This window comes from Bombus pyrosoma, linkage group LG16 (genome assembly GCF_014825855.1).
Source record: "Bombus pyrosoma isolate SC7728 linkage group LG16, ASM1482585v1, whole genome shotgun sequence".
Taxonomy (NCBI): Eukaryota; Metazoa; Arthropoda; class Insecta; order Hymenoptera; family Apidae; genus Bombus; species Bombus pyrosoma.
The window spans coordinates 4,497,992-4,518,802 of record NC_057785.1 but is presented as its reverse complement, the minus strand read 5'-3'; the positions used below and the strand labels follow the sequence as shown (position 1 = coordinate 4,518,802).

General features: G+C 34.6%; 2 protein-coding genes and 1 long non-coding RNA gene across 19 annotated transcripts in view; 1 reads left to right on the top strand and 2 right to left on the bottom strand.

Moving 5' to 3' along the window:
• Positions 1 to 7,999, top strand: part of LOC122576658 (plasma membrane calcium-transporting ATPase 3) — an 80,050-nt gene extending 72,051 nt beyond the window's left edge. For 2 of the 5 annotated variants that reach the window (XM_043747277.1, XM_043747276.1), the window contains one exon: positions 7,230 to 7,999. In XM_043747277.1, the coding sequence (XP_043603212.1) occupies positions 7,230 to 7,454 (225 nt within the window). In that variant the 3' untranslated portion in view covers positions 7,455 to 7,999. Of the gene's footprint in view, positions 1 to 2,202; positions 2,272 to 7,229 lie in introns of all 5 variants that reach the window. The other 3 variants (XM_043747275.1, XM_043747281.1, XM_043747279.1) reach the window with 3 other exon arrangements.
• On the bottom strand, positions 2,278 to 7,275 carry LOC122576675. Of its 12 annotated transcripts, none has more exons than XR_006319848.1 (4): positions 7,134 to 7,275; positions 6,858 to 6,938; positions 5,835 to 6,682; positions 2,278 to 5,564 (listed from the first exon to the last, which is right to left on the bottom strand). It is a non-coding gene; the product is annotated as an uncharacterized LOC122576675 (long non-coding RNA). The 12 variants fall into 12 exon arrangements; XR_006319850.1 differs by having other exon boundaries at positions 5,835 to 6,462; positions 6,575 to 6,682; positions 6,858 to 7,221; XR_006319840.1 differs by having other exon boundaries at positions 5,835 to 6,938.
• A 2,640-nt stretch (positions 8,000 to 10,639) lies between the features above and the next one.
• LOC122576663 (CXXC-type zinc finger protein 1-like) lies at positions 10,640 to 20,724 on the bottom strand. Of its 2 annotated transcripts, XM_043747317.1 has the most exons (7): positions 20,441 to 20,724; positions 20,120 to 20,241; positions 19,951 to 20,041; positions 19,666 to 19,886; positions 19,025 to 19,601; positions 18,135 to 18,610; positions 10,640 to 12,152 (listed from the first exon to the last, which is right to left on the bottom strand). In XM_043747317.1, the coding sequence occupies exons 1-7, from the start codon at positions 20,468 to 20,470 to the stop codon at positions 11,738 to 11,740; spliced, it is 1,932 nt and encodes a 643-aa protein (XP_043603252.1). In that variant the 5' UTR covers positions 20,471 to 20,724; the 3' UTR covers positions 10,640 to 11,737. The 2 variants fall into 2 exon arrangements, with proteins under 2 accessions (XP_043603252.1, XP_043603253.1); XM_043747318.1 differs by lacking the exon at positions 10,640 to 12,152 and having other exon boundaries at positions 14,601 to 18,610; positions 20,441 to 20,717.
• Positions 20,725 to 20,811: the final 87 nt, after the last annotated feature.

Sequence of the window (20,811 nt, the reverse complement as noted above, 5' to 3'; positions counted from 1 at the left end):
AGAGCCTGATTTTATTTTCAAAGACCGTACTAATGCTTTTGCACTTTGTAATACAATAAAAAGAAGAAAAAATCAGTCAATGGAATCCTGCACAGCAAATCAGTTATTAAACGTATCACTAAGATACGTCTAATTAATTCTATCCTAGAGTTCTCAAATGTTGGTTCTTCAAGGTCATTTTCGAGTAGTCGCCCCCACCTTTATGACGTAACACGTAACTGAGCCACTTGCGGTGTAAAATTCCCCAGGAAGGAGAGAAATACCTTTGTTTCAGAGTGTGAACACTAAATTAAAGTAACGGTATCAAAACTTTATTCGCAAATTGACTGTTACAGTTCTTTTGAAAAATTATATCTTATAAAAATTCTATAATATAATGATACAGGAATTTGTTATACATAAACATATCTGAGGCATCCCCAGGTTTAACAGCCAAACCTTGTCAGTACTCTCTATGGATATAATCAAATAAAGGATGTTATATAAATATAAATTTGAAGGTATATTTAGAAGTCCTGCTACTGATGGACAGCACTGTAATTGAGGTTACTCTTCGATGGCCTTAAGACACTAATGTACATGAACTCTAATATAGAATATTTGGCTGAACGTTTTGGGACATACCGAATTTGTGATCTTCTTTCACAACATATGATAAGCTTTTGGCGAGTAGAATTAAGAAACCTCAGTTCTAAGATGCGGAAATCATTGTTTTGAGAGATATACAAGCAAAATACTGATTGATATTCTTTGTGGACACAAATGGAGGTAACAATAGCTAGCTAGACTGGGTAAAGTAATTCTGGACTACGGGTAGTGGAATGCACGCAAACTTAACAGATATACAATCTCAGTTTTTTCGAAAACGGAGCTCTATATAAGTAACTCGTAATAATGTAACTAATATTTTTAAATTCTACTCACCAAAAAGTATCATACATTATTAAAAAAGTGACAAATTTGATGCACTCCAAAACGAAGTTAAATTTAATATTTCACTGCGGTCCATCTGACTACTCCTTCTTACTACTAGCTGGTACTGTGCCAGTCATTGATTATTCTACTGTAGACTACTTTGTTACTGAACGTCACGGTGTTCTATATGCAACTAAACACGCAGTACTCTACTGGGATGCATACAACTAGATGCGCAGTACTCTACTATGTTTGAGATTGAGTCTCTACGGAAGTTTCTAAACTCTAATCTCGGATTTATTCTACTCACTTATTGTCCTAGACTTTCACCATTTCGTGATGCTATTCAGAAGATACTCTATTATTACTTCGTGTAATAAAGATCATTGTTACATATGTGTGTCTTTGTAACTCACTGGGTAGGTCTCGAGAAGTTCGAAGTGCAGAGATAAATGGAATCTATGAACTCGTCTCTCACTGGGGTAATTAATTAATTTGACACTGTAATAGGATTCATTCGTTGTAGGATTTTCACCTGTTAAGTTAATATCAACAAACAATGGGACAAGGGAAATACATACATTGCTAGGCATTTCTTACAACAGTTTTCGTTTGGAAATGATAAATGGAAAACATATCGTACGAGGGTGTATATCTTCAAGGATATTATATCTTACGTTGCATGTATGAGCTATTCTCGGTTTCCACTTATGAATCTCTGTTATCTTTTTTATTTCCTTTTTCCATATACTTCGTGCTATCGAGTGCCGCGAGTTTTACACATACAATGATATTCATACGAATAACATATACATAATGATTATACATAACCAGCAGGTTACCACTTTTAAGTGTACTTATTTCTCAATAGTTACTAATGATCAGGCACTTTTTAGCTTCACTATCTCTAAATATCTGTTTCTGTTGTAAATACTCCTTACAAAACACCAAACAAAGTAGTTTCTAAAATAGTAAATTGGTATCCTGGAGGCCAGTTCAATTATTTCTCGTATAATCTGCTAAACAAAATTTCCACGAGGGATGGTAACTATAAATATAGCTTTGGATTTATTCCTAGGGAAATTTCAAAGAGATAATTTCATCAGTTAAAAGGTGCCTATAGGCAGAGAGCGTGGTGTTATTCAATACCGGGACAAAGGTTCAGGAATGTTAAAAAAGAATTACTTTTTTTAGTACACCAATATTTCGAGAAATGGTGTACTGTTAAGTGCATTAACTGCTCGTTGTATCCAGTTATAACCATGATATTATCCTTTACTCTTGAAGGTAATAGGTGGCGAGTTGCAGGAACGTTTGATACCAGTACCCTACAGCAAGAGTTCGACAGACCAAGCTGTAAGCGCTCCTCTCTGCTCTATCTTTCACACTTTCGCTAGATCTTTATCTTATTTCTATCTGTCTGTCTGTCTGTCTGTCTGTCTGTAACTGTCTACTGTAACTGTTTTTACTCTATGTTCACACACATATACATATAACATATACATACAGGCATACTTTTACACAGACATACATACATACAGAATTTCTATCTCTGTCTAATACTATCTCTTTCTCTCTGTTTCTTTCACACGCTTTTCTTTTTACACGCCTTCTTTCTACCCCTTTTGTCTTCTATTTTTATTTTATAAGTTGGTAGTGCTAATCTTTCCTAGCCTTTTCATTTTCCTTCTGACTCAATCTAAAATAAATAAAATGTTATTAATTGTAAGATTTCTTTTACTATCTTTAAAAGAAATGTGATAAAAGTTACCAGAAATCTTAAGCAATGGAAAGGTTAGGGATTCTTTTTACTAGTGGTACATATCGACAGGTCCCGATTTCCCCTTTTTCTCGCTGATTTATGCGTCTGCGACATCCTCTAGTCACGTATGAATCTCCCCTAATGCACACACACAGCCATAGAACACTTCTATGATAGCGCGCGCGCGCACGAGCTATTGTTTGGCCGCTTCTGTTTCTCAAATTATTTCTCTTTCTTTGTGGATCTCGACACCTGGTGACATTTGATTACAAGTTAATTTCTTTTATTTTAAGTACTAGATGTTTGAAATTAGTTTTAATAGACTATGTTCTAGAACTGCTTCAGTTAGATTTGTAAGTAATTAGGGACGCACAGTATCCGTTTTACCAACGTAGTACTGTGTTTCTTTATCTTGGATTACAAAAAACATAGCACTTCGTTTCCATTAGTAACAACTATAAAGTTATTAGTACTATATTTGTTCATTATAGCAAATACATATAGCAATAGCTTTATTTTAAATTAACTACTGACAACTTTGTTAAACACTAAGCACGTTAAATACTACTTACATGAAAAAATAATTGTTACTAAAACTATTATCACTAAGATACTGTTATAATTTTGGGGATTTCACAAAATATCACTATATTTTGTGAAAAGAGTTCCATCAGATCACCACTGGTGTCGAGAACTTACTATCGCTTATCGATAGATCGATAACAAAGAATTCCTTTTAACCTTTTCAGTGGCACGCTGCATTTTTGCGCTCTGTTACTTCGTATCTCACGATTTTACCCTGTTTTTTTCCATGTCTTCGAAAATTATAGAAATTGCGATGAAGCAATCGGTCTTTCTCGTTTCGATAAAAGACAATATTTAATAAACCTAAAATAAAAATACAATTCATTAATATACCAGAAATAGCTAGAACTATGAACATTATTAAATTTGAAATACTACTAAATATTCTCTGGAAACAAGATCTAGTAAGATCTAAAATAATATTTTAGAATTTGCTTTTAGTAACAAACAAATTTATTAAAAATTATTAAAATAATTGTGAAAATGAAATAATCGAATATATTCGGAAGTTTTTCATCGAAATGAGATTCTTTGTTGCGACATTCATTGATAATGGAGATAGCTCGATCGAGTTCTTTCTTTTATTGCTTGATAGGGATATTTCCCCTAATTTCACAGGACATTTGTCCATCCTTTTGAATGGATCTGAATTAAACATCTGCTATTTAATCAGTACCATTTGTTGCCCTGGTAACCTCAAGGGCTCATCTTCTTTGTACTTCACAAACATTTTGCTGACCTTCCGGCTAACTATGCTTACATGCAAGCAAATAGTACCATACGTTTGATTGCATTTATGATACGACGTGGTTCGCGTAACTTCATCATCTCTTTTGTCGATTCTACTATTTTGTTTACGGAAAATGGTCACTATGATAAAGTTGACTGAACCAATGTACATCGATCGAATATTAACTTCAAGTGTTGCTTACAATATAGCCGCAGAAGTTGGCCAATAGAAACTTTCAAACGAAAGTCATTGTACTATCACATAACACATTCACATTTTTTTCATGATCCATACTTTTATTCACACGATCCACGTCGTGTTCGCAGGCACGTTACTAATGTTCCATGCATTGCGACTATACCACGTGTTTTATAGTACATTTAATATAATTACATTTTTCCTAAGTGAACGTATTTCCGGTCGTTATGTATAGAATACAGATCCACAAATACTTTCAAATTACAGTCCCTGGCAAAGCGGTGTGCGATTTGTATGTACTCCTTTGCAATACTGGATATCTTTATTCATGCAAGTTGGCTGTTCTGTGAAGGATCCTTAAAAGTGACACTCTTTTTTTGAAAGTTTAACGCTACGATTAGCTTACAAGACAGTTTCTACAGTCGAATTATACAAAGAATTATTTTTTTCTCTGGATACTCGATACCGATCGATCGTCAAAATAGAGAAGCGAAGATTCACGTTTGTAAAATATCAGATAGAATTTTTGTTAGCTCATAAATAATTCTCCAAGCCAGGGAGAATTAATACTCTCTTTTTTTTTTTTTTTTTTTTTTTTTTTTTTTTTTTTTTTTTTTTTTTTGGTGCATAACTTATAATGTAATCGAGCGATATATGATTCATTTTAGTACCTCTCTAATGATCTTCAAAGACGTGTTACGGTCTCTTTTTGAACTGATTGAAAGATCCTTCTTTACTTCTCTTTGCCACCATTCACCTTCTCTCTGTTTTGTAATAAGTTTGTACACTCTGGCTGATCTTAGCGGCACGATTGATGCGACTTCCCTCCATTTCGTCATTACTCATCAACTGTCGATAAGTTTGCGTACTTTACCAACATACCAATTCCTTCAAGCTTTTGCAACAATCAAAAAGAGACAAAAATTAATCTTCTTCTTATCTTACTGCTATTTTTGTACCAACTTCAAAAAGGGCAAATTTAACCTTACTAGCGTGTCTCTCTCTATATATAATTATGTGCGGGCGTCTACGTAATTCAGTAATGAGAGTAAAGAGGGCAGACGCTTCGTTCGTGAAGCGGGGAATCACCAGACCATGTGTACTGACCTGTGAGCTGCTTAGAACTGAAAAATCGAAAAAAAAGAAAAATGACGAACTGAAAAACACAAATTCAATGGAATGATCGTTGTCTCCCTGTGGAGGGGAGAATCGTTGATCAGCAGAGCGCATTGCGTGGTATAGCATGCATGTTTAAAATACCAGAGAAACGCATTATCTAAACCGGATATTCGACCAGGTTAAAGAGTCTGACTGTCTACCTGGTTAGGGGACCTCTCTCCACGGCGCATCGTGTAAGTATTCCCTCAATGTTTTCTGTCAAACAACAATAAAAAAAGCAATGAGAAATGATTTAAGAAAAAAGAGAATCTTGAAAAAATGAATTATAATATACACAGTGAATCATTAACGCGACACATTTTCCTGCCACCTCCATGAAAATGCAAGAAAGGAAGGAAGAAAAAAAAGAAAGAGATTTATTCTATGTATATATATATATATTTGATATTACTGTTATATATATATATATATAGAATATATTGTGATATATTTATGTCGAGAAAAATAATAAAATAAACAAGTTACCTCTCGCGGGTGTTTTCAGATGGGGGTTGTTCTTTTTCCATCCGGGGGTAAATTTTTTGGCTGATTTGAATATAGCAATGTTCATCGGTTACGTGATACTACGCCAATGCATGCTAAGTTCTTGCAACCTGCAATCTGTCACGCTGTATTACAGCTCACCAAACGATGCAAGTGTATATGCGTGGAATTCCAATTTTCTTTCTTTTTTTCCTATCGCTATATTGGTATTAAAAGCGTCCTACCAGCCTCAAGACGCGTATACTTTTGGACAGTGTATTTTTTGCCAAAAACGTAGTATCTGTGTTGGCTTTGTTTAGAATAGCTTTATAAAGCACTCAACGATTTTTGTTTTTTTTGCCACTTTTTTCAAACAGAGAGTTCTCTGATATAGACATAGTTGAGATTACGCTTAACGTAAGCTGGAGGTGAAGACGCTTTTCAGCCTCGCATATCCGCTTTCTGCATCGATGATCGCGCGTTGTCTGAAGCAGTAGTCGATCTTGTTACCAAAATGGAATATGGAAACGAGATACAGTGGAGGACTCCACGATCGACAGGTGCATGTGGTGTTGCGTGACATTGCAAGTATAATTTGAAGTGCTGACGTCTATGGGTCGTGGAATTAATTCTGTTGGAAGAAACAGGGAAAATAAAGAGAAAGAAAAAATTAGATTAAGAAAATTTTCTGAATAGATTAATCTGTTACTAAGGAAGCATTTTAATCTGTGATTTCTGGATACCATCGACGTCGCTTTTCAGATTCTGTTGTCTAACTATTGCCTTGCCGTGCAGGGTATCAACGCCCCGCTAGTTCTTCTAGTCATTCGTGTGGCCGCTGCTTTCTGTCTCTTTATACATACACATAATTATATTTATATATATCTACATAACTGTTCCCTAATCTGTTTCTGCGGAGGTTGATCATCGTATCCGTCAAAGAACGATTTAACTAAAAAATATCTAGACACTACTTGTTCCCGTGACTTGTTAAAAAAATCCTGCTTTCCAGCGTTGGTCACTTACTGTTGCTTTTGAGCCACATGCATTTTTCCCCTCGACATTCGATGTCTCAAAATTCAAGGAAGAAGTGGTATCGTTGATCTTCTGAAAAAAAAGAATACAAACTTAAATCTCGGGGAAATTAGTGTTATTAGGGATCATTTGATTTTGTAAGTATTCTTACTGGTTTTCTTCTCAGATTCAAACGAAATAAAGGAAATTTGTTAGGATTGAAAGCACAAAGGAGAAACGAAAAGAATGTCGATGGGTATAATGGGATAGAGGATCAACCTCGATTACCTAAGTGGATTTATCTAACGGTGTATTTCTCCCAAAGCTCGTGGCATAGCCAGGGATACGAAGGCTCTGTATTGACAGAAAGGTTTCCGGTTACAGATCCGCGTAGTGAACGCATTTCGGCAGGGCCTAGACGCGCGCTACACGAGCGAGCACAGCAGCACTACATTGGCGGAGGTACTGAGAAAACAGTCGTCCTTAAGTAAGCGGCTCTCGCAGACGAGCAGCATCGAATACGCCGACAACAACCCAGACGAGCTGACCATACCCGAGATAGACGTGGAAAGGCTGTCGAGTCACAGTCACACCGAGACCGCCGTTTAGAACAGGAGAAGTATGGCGTGGATCTCAGCAGCCATCACGACGACGACAGTCTTCATCAAGCTGTGTGTTATGTTCGATCCTCTCTGACGATGTGTAAAACACGACGAAAAATTGATCATCCTCATTCTTGTTTTTCTCGTGGCCAGCGCGTTTGGAAAAAAAAGAAACAAACAGAAATGAAAAAAACAGGACGAAAATCGTGTGCATTGATCTTCCTGGACAACAAAGGAAGAAAGGGGATCGTATTCCTAACCTAGTCAAACGAAGTCGAATGAAATAATAAAAAAAAATCGTGTTCGCGAGTTAGGTCCTCGTCATTTTCTCTCTCTGTTCGTGCTTTGTTATCGGCGGTCGATTATAGTAGAACGGACGATTTTATCGTATGTCGGTCATGCCGTGTTCAGTCTGGGAGAAGAGAAGGAAAAAAGCTATGAAATGGAAGATATGAAAACACGATGACGATGACCTTCTGCCCACGATACGTTGCCGCGGACATCTCAGTTGATCCGTGCGAAACACCAATTATAAAATACCAAAGTAACGCACCACTGCCTTTCCTCTGTTTAGTTGTTACTTACGTTTCCTTCATGTTTCCTTATTTCCCTCGCTCTCTGCGCATCTATCACTTTCTCTCACCGAATATTCAGTCTTTTTTCAGTTTCATCCGTTTCATTCTTTGTTACGTCGTTTTCGTCCCATCGCCCTCCTCTCCTACGATATTACGTGGTACTTTTTCCTTTTTTTTCATTCTTTTCTCCTATAATAAAATTGCACCGCATGAAATTGTAGCAGAGGTGGAGAGAACGGGGGAAGAAATACGAAAACGAACAAAGTTAGCTTGAGAGAAACTGTTTCCATTGATGCGACATGGGACTCGCTTAAGATTGCGTTTTCGTCTGCCGGAAAAACGGATTTTCCTTTCTTTTCGTTTGGAGTCTCGTGTCGCTGTTGGTCAATTTCCTACTCTTGACTTTTCTTCGTTCCCTTCGTCGTACATCATTCTATTTTTCATTGGCTTCTTTTTGCTCCCATCTATCGTTTCCCTAATCTCTCTATTTCTGCCTCGCACAATACGTATTCACTGTACTATTCTTCTTCTTGTTTTCTCCTTTCTCTGTTCTTTGTTATATCCGCTGCTATCTTTGTCTCTCTTCCTCGCGTGACTTAAACATGATCTAGTCACTAGTTTGTATTGCTAAATACTTCCGTGAATATACTCAGCACTGGGGGTGCCTTACCGAAAAACAAAGTTTAAGAAAAAAAATGGAAAAATATAAAAAGAACTGCGCATTGTCTTTTAGCCTTACTTCGTGTGTAAAACGAGATTTCATGATGGATAAGAAAGAAGAAAAGCGAAAAAAATCGCAAAAGGGAAATGAAGTGAAGGAATAAAAAAAAGATAATTTGTCGCATCGATTCTTCTTTGTTACGTCCGCGTAATTGAAAGAAATGGGAGATTAACAGTAAGAATATTATAACGAAAGTAAAAAATGGGGAAACCAAAAAAGGTTGAACTAATGGGAAACGAATGCCACGACATTGCCATTATTACGCTTAAATCGATACAAAGATCCTGATAGTAAAGACGTTAATCACGCCACGGTACGAAAACCTGCATGTACTTTTAGTAATAAATATATAGCTACGATCTACCCAAAAGAGAAAGAATTATTAAACACGTTTTTTCAACGAGACACCTTTTTTTGTGTTCTCTGCTCGCCGAAGCATGCGTATATATTTATATATGCATATATATATATATGCATATATAAACCTCGTTGATATATATATATCATATATATATATGATATATATATATGAACAACATAAAAGAACGTGTCTGGCCATGCAGTTTTGAAATTCGCCGCGAATCTAACACGCATATGTATTCACTTTTTTTTAAACATTTACATATTTTCCTCTTTCCTAATTTTACTTCACGTGGCTATACTGTAATTATTCTCAGGACCTATCGATTTCAATCGAGAACGAAGTGTGCGTGTATCGACCATCGGTCGAAATTCTGATCGATATATATATATATATATATCTCGAATGACACCTCCATTGTCCGATGCTGTTCGATTATGCCCGCGATCTTCGACAGCACGGATCGATAATCGTGTACGTCGCTAGAGGGACAAGCTTTTTTCCGTTAATGCAAAAATCAGTATTCTTACGCCATTGGATTATAATTAATATCGATAATCGATATTCACTCCAAACCGAGTATAATACATTATGCGTTTTTAGTTAACTGAGAAAGAAAGATAGGAAAAGAACTACATTATGGGAACCGCTGCCAAATAAGAAGAAAAATGGGGAAAAAATAATAAGAAAAGCGTAATGCGTGTTTACCAAGTCTCCATGAAGTCAGTAGCCGATATATATATGCTTATAATATATATGTATATATATAATCATTATATACATGTATATTTAATATATATATATATTCGTTTGAAATATGTACATGTAGCTTTCTAAAAAGTTCGTTCGATGTGTGTGTGTGTGCTGATGTTAAAAAAAAGAGCGCGGGCGGAGGGGTATGGCGGGGGAAACGCGAAAGCAAAGATGAACGATGGATATTCTCCTTGTATACGGAGAACAACGGTGGTTTGGTTTTTGCGCGCGCTCAAGTCACGGAAGCTCGTTAATTCGTCGTGTTGCGTTCACGCGGACAAATTTTTTCGTAGGTCCGTTTGGAAAATGAAAAAAATAAATCATAGGACTTAGTTTCGAAAGAGAGAAAAAAGTGAAAAAAAAGATGAAAAGGCTTTACAAGGCCTATTTACATGCACCGTATTCTAGTCTTAAGCACTCTATGCCTTACACTGCCAGTTATAAAGACGCGCTATTCTTATGGATATCTGTAAACGGTACACACACATATACGTATATATATATATACAACGATGCTATCGTCGTCGACGTCCTCGCCGTCATCGTGTACTATGTTTGTCTCATGATTAGTCACCTACATCGTCATTCTCCCCCTTACAATTGTTTCTAATCTTTTTCTGTAAAAAAGAAAGAAAACCAATATTAATATCTACCATGAATTTTTTTATTACTATTATTATTATCGTTAAAATTATTATTATTATTATTATTATCGTTAAGTTTCCATCTTTATCTCTGTTTACTTGGTTTTTACAATCCGTTTTTATCACTCTGACTGTTACCTCTGTGTGCTGTCTAATTTGATTCGCTCCACTATGTCTCCAGCCCTAGTTTTCTTATCCTTGCCACTGATACTCATGCACGCCTATGTGTGTTATCTCTACTTTCTCTGTCTTTTGATTTTTTTTAGTCAAAACTTAGAAATGTAAAGAACGAAAATGGAAACAGAATAACATATTTCATGGAAACTTATCCTTAAAAAAAGAAAGGAAAAAACGGGAAAGGAATGATCGCTACTAATTTCACGCAGACTTTGATAGACACGATCGCGTCTTATGAATTGTGAAAATATTGCCCGCAATTAATTCCGCAATTAATCCGCAACAGCGGGAGATTAAAAAAAAAATAAAGCCGAACGACGAAAAAATGTTAGTGTCGATTGTTATAATTACGGTTGTCGTTAAAAATGGGTATTGAACATCCTCTTAAAAAAAAAGAAACGAAAAAATCGAGAATCAATGAGAAATGAAAAAAAATACACACACACATACAGGTTATCGATATCTTGCTGTTATCGAAGTTTCTGCATGCTCGGAATCACCGTTCTCGTTATTGCCGTTTTCTCACCCTATTATCATCCTCGTTGTATACCTTTTTACGTTTTTCTTGTCCGCCGTCGAGATCGCACGATCATCCGAGTGGAACTCGAAGAGAACAAAAAATACCGAGATAAAAACGATGAAAAAAAATGCAAAAAAAAATAGAAGATGAACGAAACTCGACTCGTCACTCTTGTCCCGTCCCTAAACTGCATTAAGCATCTTTATACGCTCCGATTGTTCTTACTCTGTACTCTATATTTAAACGCATTTCGCGACTATTTAAGATTGTGTAGAGTATAAAAAAGCTAATGTCGTACACAGAAAGCAAAAAAAAGGAGGAACAAATCGTGTAGTTTCGATATCCAATACAGAATGAGAGTAAAAAGTATTGTTATAAAATGAAACGAGCAAAAATGCTGTCCTCTCTCGATACAGACCGATGTTATCAGACGAGTCGCGTGTTTATGAGAAGAGTAAGGGAGGAGGGGAGAGGGGGAGGGGACGAACGATTCCACGGGGAGATAGAAGTACGAGAAGAGAAAAATATGGCCACTGTGGTCAGCTTGATATTCCGGCATAGAAGCTGCTCGTGTGTAAGGTTTTATTCGAGGCCATTCTTGAGACAAAATATATAGTTGAGTTCTCGTAGCATCGAAGTTGGTGAAAGAGAAACTGTCCTTGTATATACCTCGCGACGATCGTCACCGGTGCGAATCCTTGTAAAATCGGCCACTCTGCTCCGGGGACGTCTCTATACCTTTTGTGTTTCCTTTCGACGTTGCTACGAGCAAGAACAAAAGAAGATGGAATAAAAGACAGAAGAGGATGAATAAAAGAAGAAGAGGATAGAATATAAAGTGTGAACTTAACCGGCACGATGAAAGTGAGAAAAATCATGTTCGTGCAGCGGTATGATATTGCATCGATCCGTAAACGTCGTTTCCCATCTCGTGCTTCGAACTGATTATCGATCCTGTAACGAGATCGAGCTGTCTTTACCTAACGATGTAAATATACTATATATATATGCTATATATATACTATATATATACATACAATAGTATTCTCGCGCCTTCAATCGGTCATCGATCTCTAGGGGCATTTATCATGCTCAAAATTTTTCTTATATGTATAGGTTATGTTCGACGTATAAAATAATTCTCAATCATTTACTTACTTTTTATAGTATTTTTTCCTTTTTTCAATCTTTTTACATATTTATGTCTTTTGTTTTTGTTGTAAATATATATTATTATTGGTTTGATCACGATCATGATAATGGTCCTATAGATTGATCAAGCAATCCGATGATTTTGTTCGTTTTTGTTTAAAGGAACTCGGTGGAGACGAGTAGCCAGAAAACACTTGTATATCCTTGTAAAGTAAACCTAATCACTAGACAGCGGATTTTTATGCAAATTCATATGTTCAACAGATACAATTAAATGAGTAGGAACTAGACAGAAATTTCTTTTACTTATTAAATGTTATAAAGGCTATTATACCTTGGACATTAGATATATTTCTTTACACAATACATTCTATGCATTTTTGTATCCTTAAATTTCTTATAATTGCATAAAAATCCGTGGTTTATTTATCACTGTATCAGAGAGTTAGAGGAACAGCGAGAGGGGGGAGGGCGACTTCCGGTGGCCCGTGACGCAAACTTTCTCGTAGATTTGACTAAACCGGAGATCGTCGTCCCCATCGCCGATCAAATTGTTTCCGTCGGTATTTCCAGATTGCAAGGTTAATCCTTTTGCGGCATTTAAATATTCTTACACAGAATTTATTGTTAACCGTTGTCTTCTGTCCTTGTTGAATCAATAATAATAATAATAATATTAGTGATAATAACGACGACGACGATGATGATGATAATGATAATTGACTCTCAATATCGACTTCACAATAGATATTGATTGATATTGGTTTGCGAAAGAATTAATCTTGTTGGAGAAAGAGATTTGTGGCCCATGCGCAAATGAAAATTTCGAATTACGAATTCACGTGGTAATATTGCTAATATCGTACCATTTGTAATATCATTTCACGATGTACTGAAAGAAGAAGAGAGAAAAGAAGGAAATATGCTGAGTATTTTCAAATAGTTGGGAGAATTTCTGTCGATCGATGGTTGCATAGCCACAAAAATTCTGTTTTCGAATCTGGTATCTCCGGTCTATCGTATAGAATCGAAACGTGCCACTGCCTGCGGTATCGAGACGCCGGATGTTGACACTTTCGTAATGGCATTTAACGTACACTGTAATTTCTCTTGATTTTACGCTCCGCCATTGTTCGATAATAATCGCGTTATGCATCTCCAGACACCGTGCATCGAGATTTTCTTTCCTCTTCTGATTATCTATTTCCTTTCCTTTTAACCTAAAAAACATACCTAACGTAACTTAATTATTAGGACTTTTTCAATGTGATACAGTTAAAGTTGGATAAGTGCTCGAAAAAAAGAAACACGAACTTACACTTATCTAATAGAGGGATGTATTTTCCATTGCAGCAATTTTCAACCTCTTCTATCTAATCCTTAATAAACTAATACTAAGGCATAAATTAATTAGTAAAATTCTGCAGAACACCAAAAGATTATATTTGGTTTGAGACAGGATATGGAGCACTGGGCGACTATTGTTTTGGCTGTCAGCATATTTTTATTTGACAATCTAAAGGAAAAGAGGTCGATGCTCCTGACTAAATAATTAGATATTGCATGTTTTCAAAATTCTCGCGGTACATTGGTTGAAAAATGCTGATCTATTGACCAAACTTCAAAAAAGAAAGAGAAAGAGATTCGAGAGAGGGAGGAATAATGACGAAATACAGAGTATATCGTGCCGCACACTTATCCAGCTTTCATTGTACATGAATTTTTTGTAGAAAGAATTAAAAAGAGGTTGGTAAAACTCGACTCATGCTGTCGGAGAGATCGACTTCACGTCTAATGACGTAAAAAAAAGGAAAAATAAAAAAAGTTAAATAGCGTTAATCGCGTCCTTGTACTATAAGCAATAAACAAAAAGAGAGAGAGTGAACGATGCAAGACGATTTGAAAGATCGATACCAGTGATCCGTACGTGTGCTGCAATATCTTACTGCTGGATCGATCGTTATCGCGCTCGAAGCAGCGGCGAATTTTCTTCTTCGTGTTAAGAGGGAAAGAGGGATCCCATAGAACCGTGACGAACTTTCTTGGGGGAAAAAAAAAGAAAAAAGTTGAAAAAAAGAGCTACTTTAGACGCGTCGAAACTTGTATTTAAAAAAAAAACTATGCGGATCTATCGAATAATTATATTTTACACATCTAGCGACGTTTATTCCCGCCCCGTTGTTTAGAAAAGAAAATCTTGTCGTCTCATTTCAGTAATTAAAGTACAAGATTATTTACGAGATATATACAAAAAAGAAAGGATAACCTCTGTAAACTGTTCAATTTCGTCGACACTGTCGCGCCTTCGTGATTATCTTTGCAGCCATTAGGCAAACAATCATTGTTCTCTGCATCCATCTCCCGCCGTTTTCGCGTCCGATTATCGATCGCAAACAAATCGATTGTCGATCGATCGGACATAGCTGTACTCTTTTTAAAACGTCGACTATCCTTCGAATCGCTTTCCATGATTATCCTTTTGAAAAATAAACAAGTAATTAACTAAAGAAATACAGAAAACAAAATCGATTCTTTTATAGGTTATAATCGTTTTCCAAATTTGGTACAGATTCGAACGAAGAACAAAATCGAAGTTGCCGAAATCTCAGATGCAGAAATCGAAATTCTATATGTCATAAATGTCGATAATTATTAATTTTTAATTTATTATGTTGTGTAATATGTTCTTTCGCTAAAAATTGTTACTTTTTCATTTTTAATTACGTAAGATTCATTTTTAACTACTAGATTTTAATTAAATTTTGCTCTATTATCTTCTGAAGATAAGTTAGGTTAATTATACATATATATGTATAGATCTATCAAGTAAATTTTGTTCCATTATCCTTTGGAAATAGATTATCTAACTTAAAATTTGTTTTGCTTTGTTAAAAAATTCTAATATGTATATTTTTACATACTTTAAGTTATTTAATGAAAGAGATTCGAAATTTAATACCAAACGACAAACGAATTTATTACATAAGCCACACACGCGGCAAATTTGGTCGCTTAATTTTTTATTTTTAATTTAATTTAGCTCTTAACTGTTATCCTTGGGTAATATAGGTGACTACAAGTTTACGGTACTCAATATTAAAATACAAATTTATTCGAGAAAAGTATCATTAATTATTTTTATCGCCTCAGACATAAATGTTTAAACAAATTAAAATACTTGACAAATAAGAATGTACTCTACTGCAACGATACCAGTTGAGGGTTAAACATATATATTTAAATATATGTATTTAAACATTTTCGAAAAAAATTACAGATTCGCATAATTTCGTCAGAAAAATGTTTGAAAAGAATGCGGCTTCCGTCGTGAGGACCGAGAAACGGCTGGAATTTCGAGTCCATGATCGATCGTTATTAGCAGACTGCGGATTTTTATGCATTTATGAGAAATTTAAGGTTGGAAAAATGCACACAATGTATATAGCATGTAAGAACATGTAATATATTCAAAGTGAAGGCATCAAAGTTATGATTAGATTGCGAATTTTTATGCATTTATAACAACTTTAAAGGTTTAGAAATGCACAGAGTACATATAATATGTAAAAATCTATAAAATATCCAAAGTAGAGTATTTATTGTATTTAGTAGATGAAATAAATTTTCACTTAGGTTCCATTTCTCCAGTTACATATGTTCAGAAAATTTTATGTATAGAAATCCGCAGTCTAGTAATGATATTTAGAAAACGGAACAAGTCTCTATTTTAAGTTCCATTTCTTTATTCATATTTAGAAAGATATAAATTTGCATAAACATCCGCAATCTAGTTATTAATGGATCCAGAGCGACACGAGAAAACTCACCATTGCGGTTGGGACCAAGTCTCGACGATCGTCAAGAGTAATTAGAAAGACAAAAGAGAAAAAAAAAAGAGTATTAAAAAGTATACAAAAAAAGTAATAATAATAATACCATTGAGCTAGCGGAAGAGACGATTTCTTTCGGCAGCTTAGTTGTGTCTCGTCGTTTATAAATTATACGTAAAAAGAAAATTCTAGCTATGTCGTACGCGCGCTCAGAGCTGAAAGATTATAAAGTAAAACAGAAAAGAACAAAAATACGTACGTATACATTGATTATATTTCCATCGTTTTCTCAATTTACTGGATTTCCAGGCTATCGATCGCCGTTTCGCCGATCACGAAAGCCGGTGGCGGATAATACAGTGTGTCAGAAAATGCACATTCAGTTTGCGAGTAAGTTCATGAAAAAAAAAGTGCGTGCATGTCTTTACGTGTAAAGAAAAAGAAAAAGAACAAAAAAAGGATAAGAAAGGAAACAAGAGAAAAAAAGATAAAGTTAACTCATAGATCATTTAAAAGAATACTAAATGCGTATACATATAGTGAGGAGACATTGGACACTGTTACAATACTAATTTACTGATAAATGACATAAGAAAATAAAAAAATGAAGAAGAAAGTGGTAAATGAAATTATAAAAAGAACTAAATTTTTTGGTAAATAAGCCTTCGTTCCCAAGTACGAATCCTAGGAGTTACGCAGATTGTTTTTTGCAACTATATTGAGCGCATCACTTGGCAAAACACTAAATATATTAAGCTAGTTATTTATAGCGAGTTTCATCCAAAGCGTTTTTGGAGGATATTCGAAGTTTATTCCATTGTCAATGGGTTATTGCCGATACAGATGCCCAGAGAAAACGAGAGAGCGTGTGTTTTACTTCTCACAGTTTGCCTCAAAAACATACCAAGCAGCATAAAAAGATACGAAGGAAAGATGTGACATGTATAAATATATATACATATATATATGTATAAATATATATATATGTGTGTTCAGAATATGTATGCCGTTGCTGATATTCAGAATATATATACATATATATCTATATGTATATACAGGCAGTAATAAAAACTGAAGAGTTGTATTGTGCCAGAATATGTAATATCCTGTGTTATGATTGGAAACTTGTTGTAATTCAGAAGTATTTTGAGAGAGTATCCTTTCTAGCGACGAGTCGGAACTTAACTGGTTAAAATTAAGCAAGTAATATATTTATTGAAGTTAAAGTGTGGTAAATTTTAGAAACGTTGGAATTATGTTTCATATAACGAGTTATTGATTTGTTTCACATGTGCAATCATATAATGTGAAATGATATATTGTGAACACTAAAATAGATAATGAAAAATTATATTATAAATTTGAATTTACAAAAGTTTAATTGAACGTTATAAATAAAGAGAAATACACAATTATACAAAGTCGAGCCAGAGGCAATTTTTCTATTTTTTTTGCAGCTTCTTTTTTTGTAACTATACGCCCTTTGATTCTCTAACTTGTAAATCGTTAATTTTATTATTAAGTGAGTCAACTATAATATTATTATTGCAAAAATTTCATTGAACCTAGTATCTCGATCTTTTATATTTCTAACATTTTTGCTCTAATAGTCTTTTTCTTTTCGTTATGAATAATTTCATTCTCAATTAAATATCAATAATCGAGTAATCATATTTCTTCAATTCATCCAAGATTTTTTCATAATTCTTAACAATAACTATTTTACAAATTTATCATTTATTTTAGATCATTCCTAACCACGAATCTTATTTGTTATACGTTCCTATTTTTCGCTATTAATAATATTACTCTGTACAGTATATTATTATAAATACGATATTGAACACATCATGGAGATATGTTATAAAATTCAACATACCATCAGCTACAAGACACCATTTATAGCAAGAACAATCATTATTCTGCAGTGTGCTCCTTTTGGAGCAAGCCGTACCTTCGCTGCAATTCCTCTTCCATAGCTTCTAGTTGTTCTCTGTTTTGTTCTTGCGTCATTTGTTCCATTAATTCATGATTATATGTAGAATGAAGCATTAAAGCCAAGACACCAGCCCGAGTAGCCATATTCGCTCTAATTTGCCTCTCTTGTTCGACGAGTTCATCTATTTTCAACCATTGTCTCACCCTCTCCATGTCAATTTCTGCTCGTCTCAACTTTTCCCAAACGTAATGCTTCACGCAGCTCTTCTTTGGCGCTCGACAAAATTCACCAGTTGTGTCAAACACGTTTGTAACCAACGGACAACCACACACTTCGGTTTCACTGATTTTTGGATCTTTGCAGTGTTCGGGGCAAAGAACCCTTAACCTTTTGCAATAAGTTCGATTCACAGGATTGTAAAAGTCACAAAACATTACTTGTCCTTCAATACGAGTTTTGAAGATTGAACCGAAGGATGCTTGAGATTCGTACTGAAAAATAAATGCATATAATTTAATAAAAAGATCAAAGGGTAGATTGTATGGAGCTGAAAAAAAGTTGTAGAGATTTTAGGATGTGTTAGCTATATATTAGAGATAAATATGGAACTCGATTGATGCAGTTATATTCCTTGTTTCAGTTTCAATTTAACAGACTATTTGATTCATTATGGTAAGAAGTAAAGAATTAAATTAAGAAGTAAAGTAAAGAATTAGAAAAACATTCTTCTATCACAATGTTGAAAATATAATAAAACTATCAATCTTTTGATACCACCAAGTAACAATATACTTATACATGGTAATGTACATATAAATAAAACAATGTAGCAATGCTTGAATATAAGCGAGATTTCTTTTTAGCTCTGTAGTATGCCCTATGTATTCCTTGAGTTATGATAATACCTTATTGAAACACTTTTCCATATGCTTAATAGCAGTCCTCGAATGAATCTCATGGCCGCAAGTAATGCAATACATGCTCATTTCTGTGTCGTCGTTGTCATCCACTTCTGTCTGAGGATCAATCGTCGCGTGCTTGGCGCGTTCGATAATTCTGTCCAACTCTGCGTGCCTCTTATCCAGCTCCTGAAGTATTCTTCGAACGTCTTGCTGCTGTTTCCTAACTGTTTCTAATTGTCTTCTATTATTCTGCTCTGCTATACATGGCGTCAATGACCATTCTTGAATCCGTTGAGGTAGCACTTGGTAAATTCTGTTAGTTGCTAATTTCAAGCCACACTCGTCCGAGCAATATTTACTACCTGGTCGAGATTGTTTCGTACAAGCGGGTCCATAACAGTGTCGTGGTACTTCCAAATGTTCATTCCTTTCATTACTGGAGTCTCTTTTCCGTTTCTTAATAAATTTTGAGCTTTTGTTGAAGCTCTTTGATGGTTTCAATGGATCACCTAACACTCTGCAAGTTCTCTGTATACATCTAAGTTTCAATCTAACTGATGGCCCAAATTTTTTTAAATGTCTAAAAATTAAATGATTATTAGTGAGGATAAGAGTTTTTTTGTTTATATTCATGTTATGATTACCTGCATGCATCACACTTTCCACAATTTTCTGTTCTCACGCAACCTGTACATTCTCCACAACGTTTAGACGATTTCTTTACTGCTGTAGGATCCCAAGGTGCATCATACTCATATCGATGTGCTCTTTCTTTCTCTTTATGCTTCTTGTATTTACGATCTTCTTGATCTGTTCTCCGAGGTTTGTAACGTGTTATTAGAGTCGGATCCTCTTCTCTGCAACGCTAAAAATATATTCAATTAGTACAACCTAATACAAATGGCTCACTAAAAATAAGTAATTCCTACAATACAAAAGAACTGTTTTATATGTTTGGCATCTTTCTCTGTTATATTTATGCAGTCACCATGATACCATTCTTCACATGCATCGCATCCTCTGAAATTAATATAAATTTCATTCAGCATTGATTTGAATTAGGTAATAAACAATGAATAATTTATGTTTACACTTTACATCATAAAACGCGAGCTATCAGAACTTCTGCAGATACAATATGCTTGTCCATCCTGTTTCAATAAAGTAGCAATTTTGCTTTTTCTCTCTGGCAACATAAATTGTTTTGCTATTTCTTCTTTCTGTAAAATAGAATCTTTATTTAACAATAATGGAATTTTGTAAAAATTAGTTTAAAAAGATAGTAAATGGGGCATGTTTATTCAAAATCTTAAACTTAATAGATTTAAATTTGTTTTTCTTAATACTAAACCTAAATACTCCGAAAAATGGGTATTTTAAAATTAGCATAAATATATATATTGTCATACGAATACGTACCGATAAATTCTGTTGCCTTTTATCACTCATGGTTGTAGATTATTATTGAGTACGATATTTACAGAATTTATTATTTAGAATGTCTTTATAATCTCTAAAATGCAGAAAAACTTCATTTTTAACGGAACACAAAAGAACTCTACCACCATGACAGAATGACTACTGCAGTGGTGTTCAACTTTCTCTGGTACGTAATTTAACAACTTTGTTAAAGATCAATTACAGCATTATCATTATCATCTTTTTGATGAAAACATATCTTTAAAATAGGAGAACGCGCAATCATATTCATAAATATCTTTCTATAATATTATTTACCTGTTTTTCCATATAATAAAATAATGTATTCTATCGAGTATAAAATATATAAT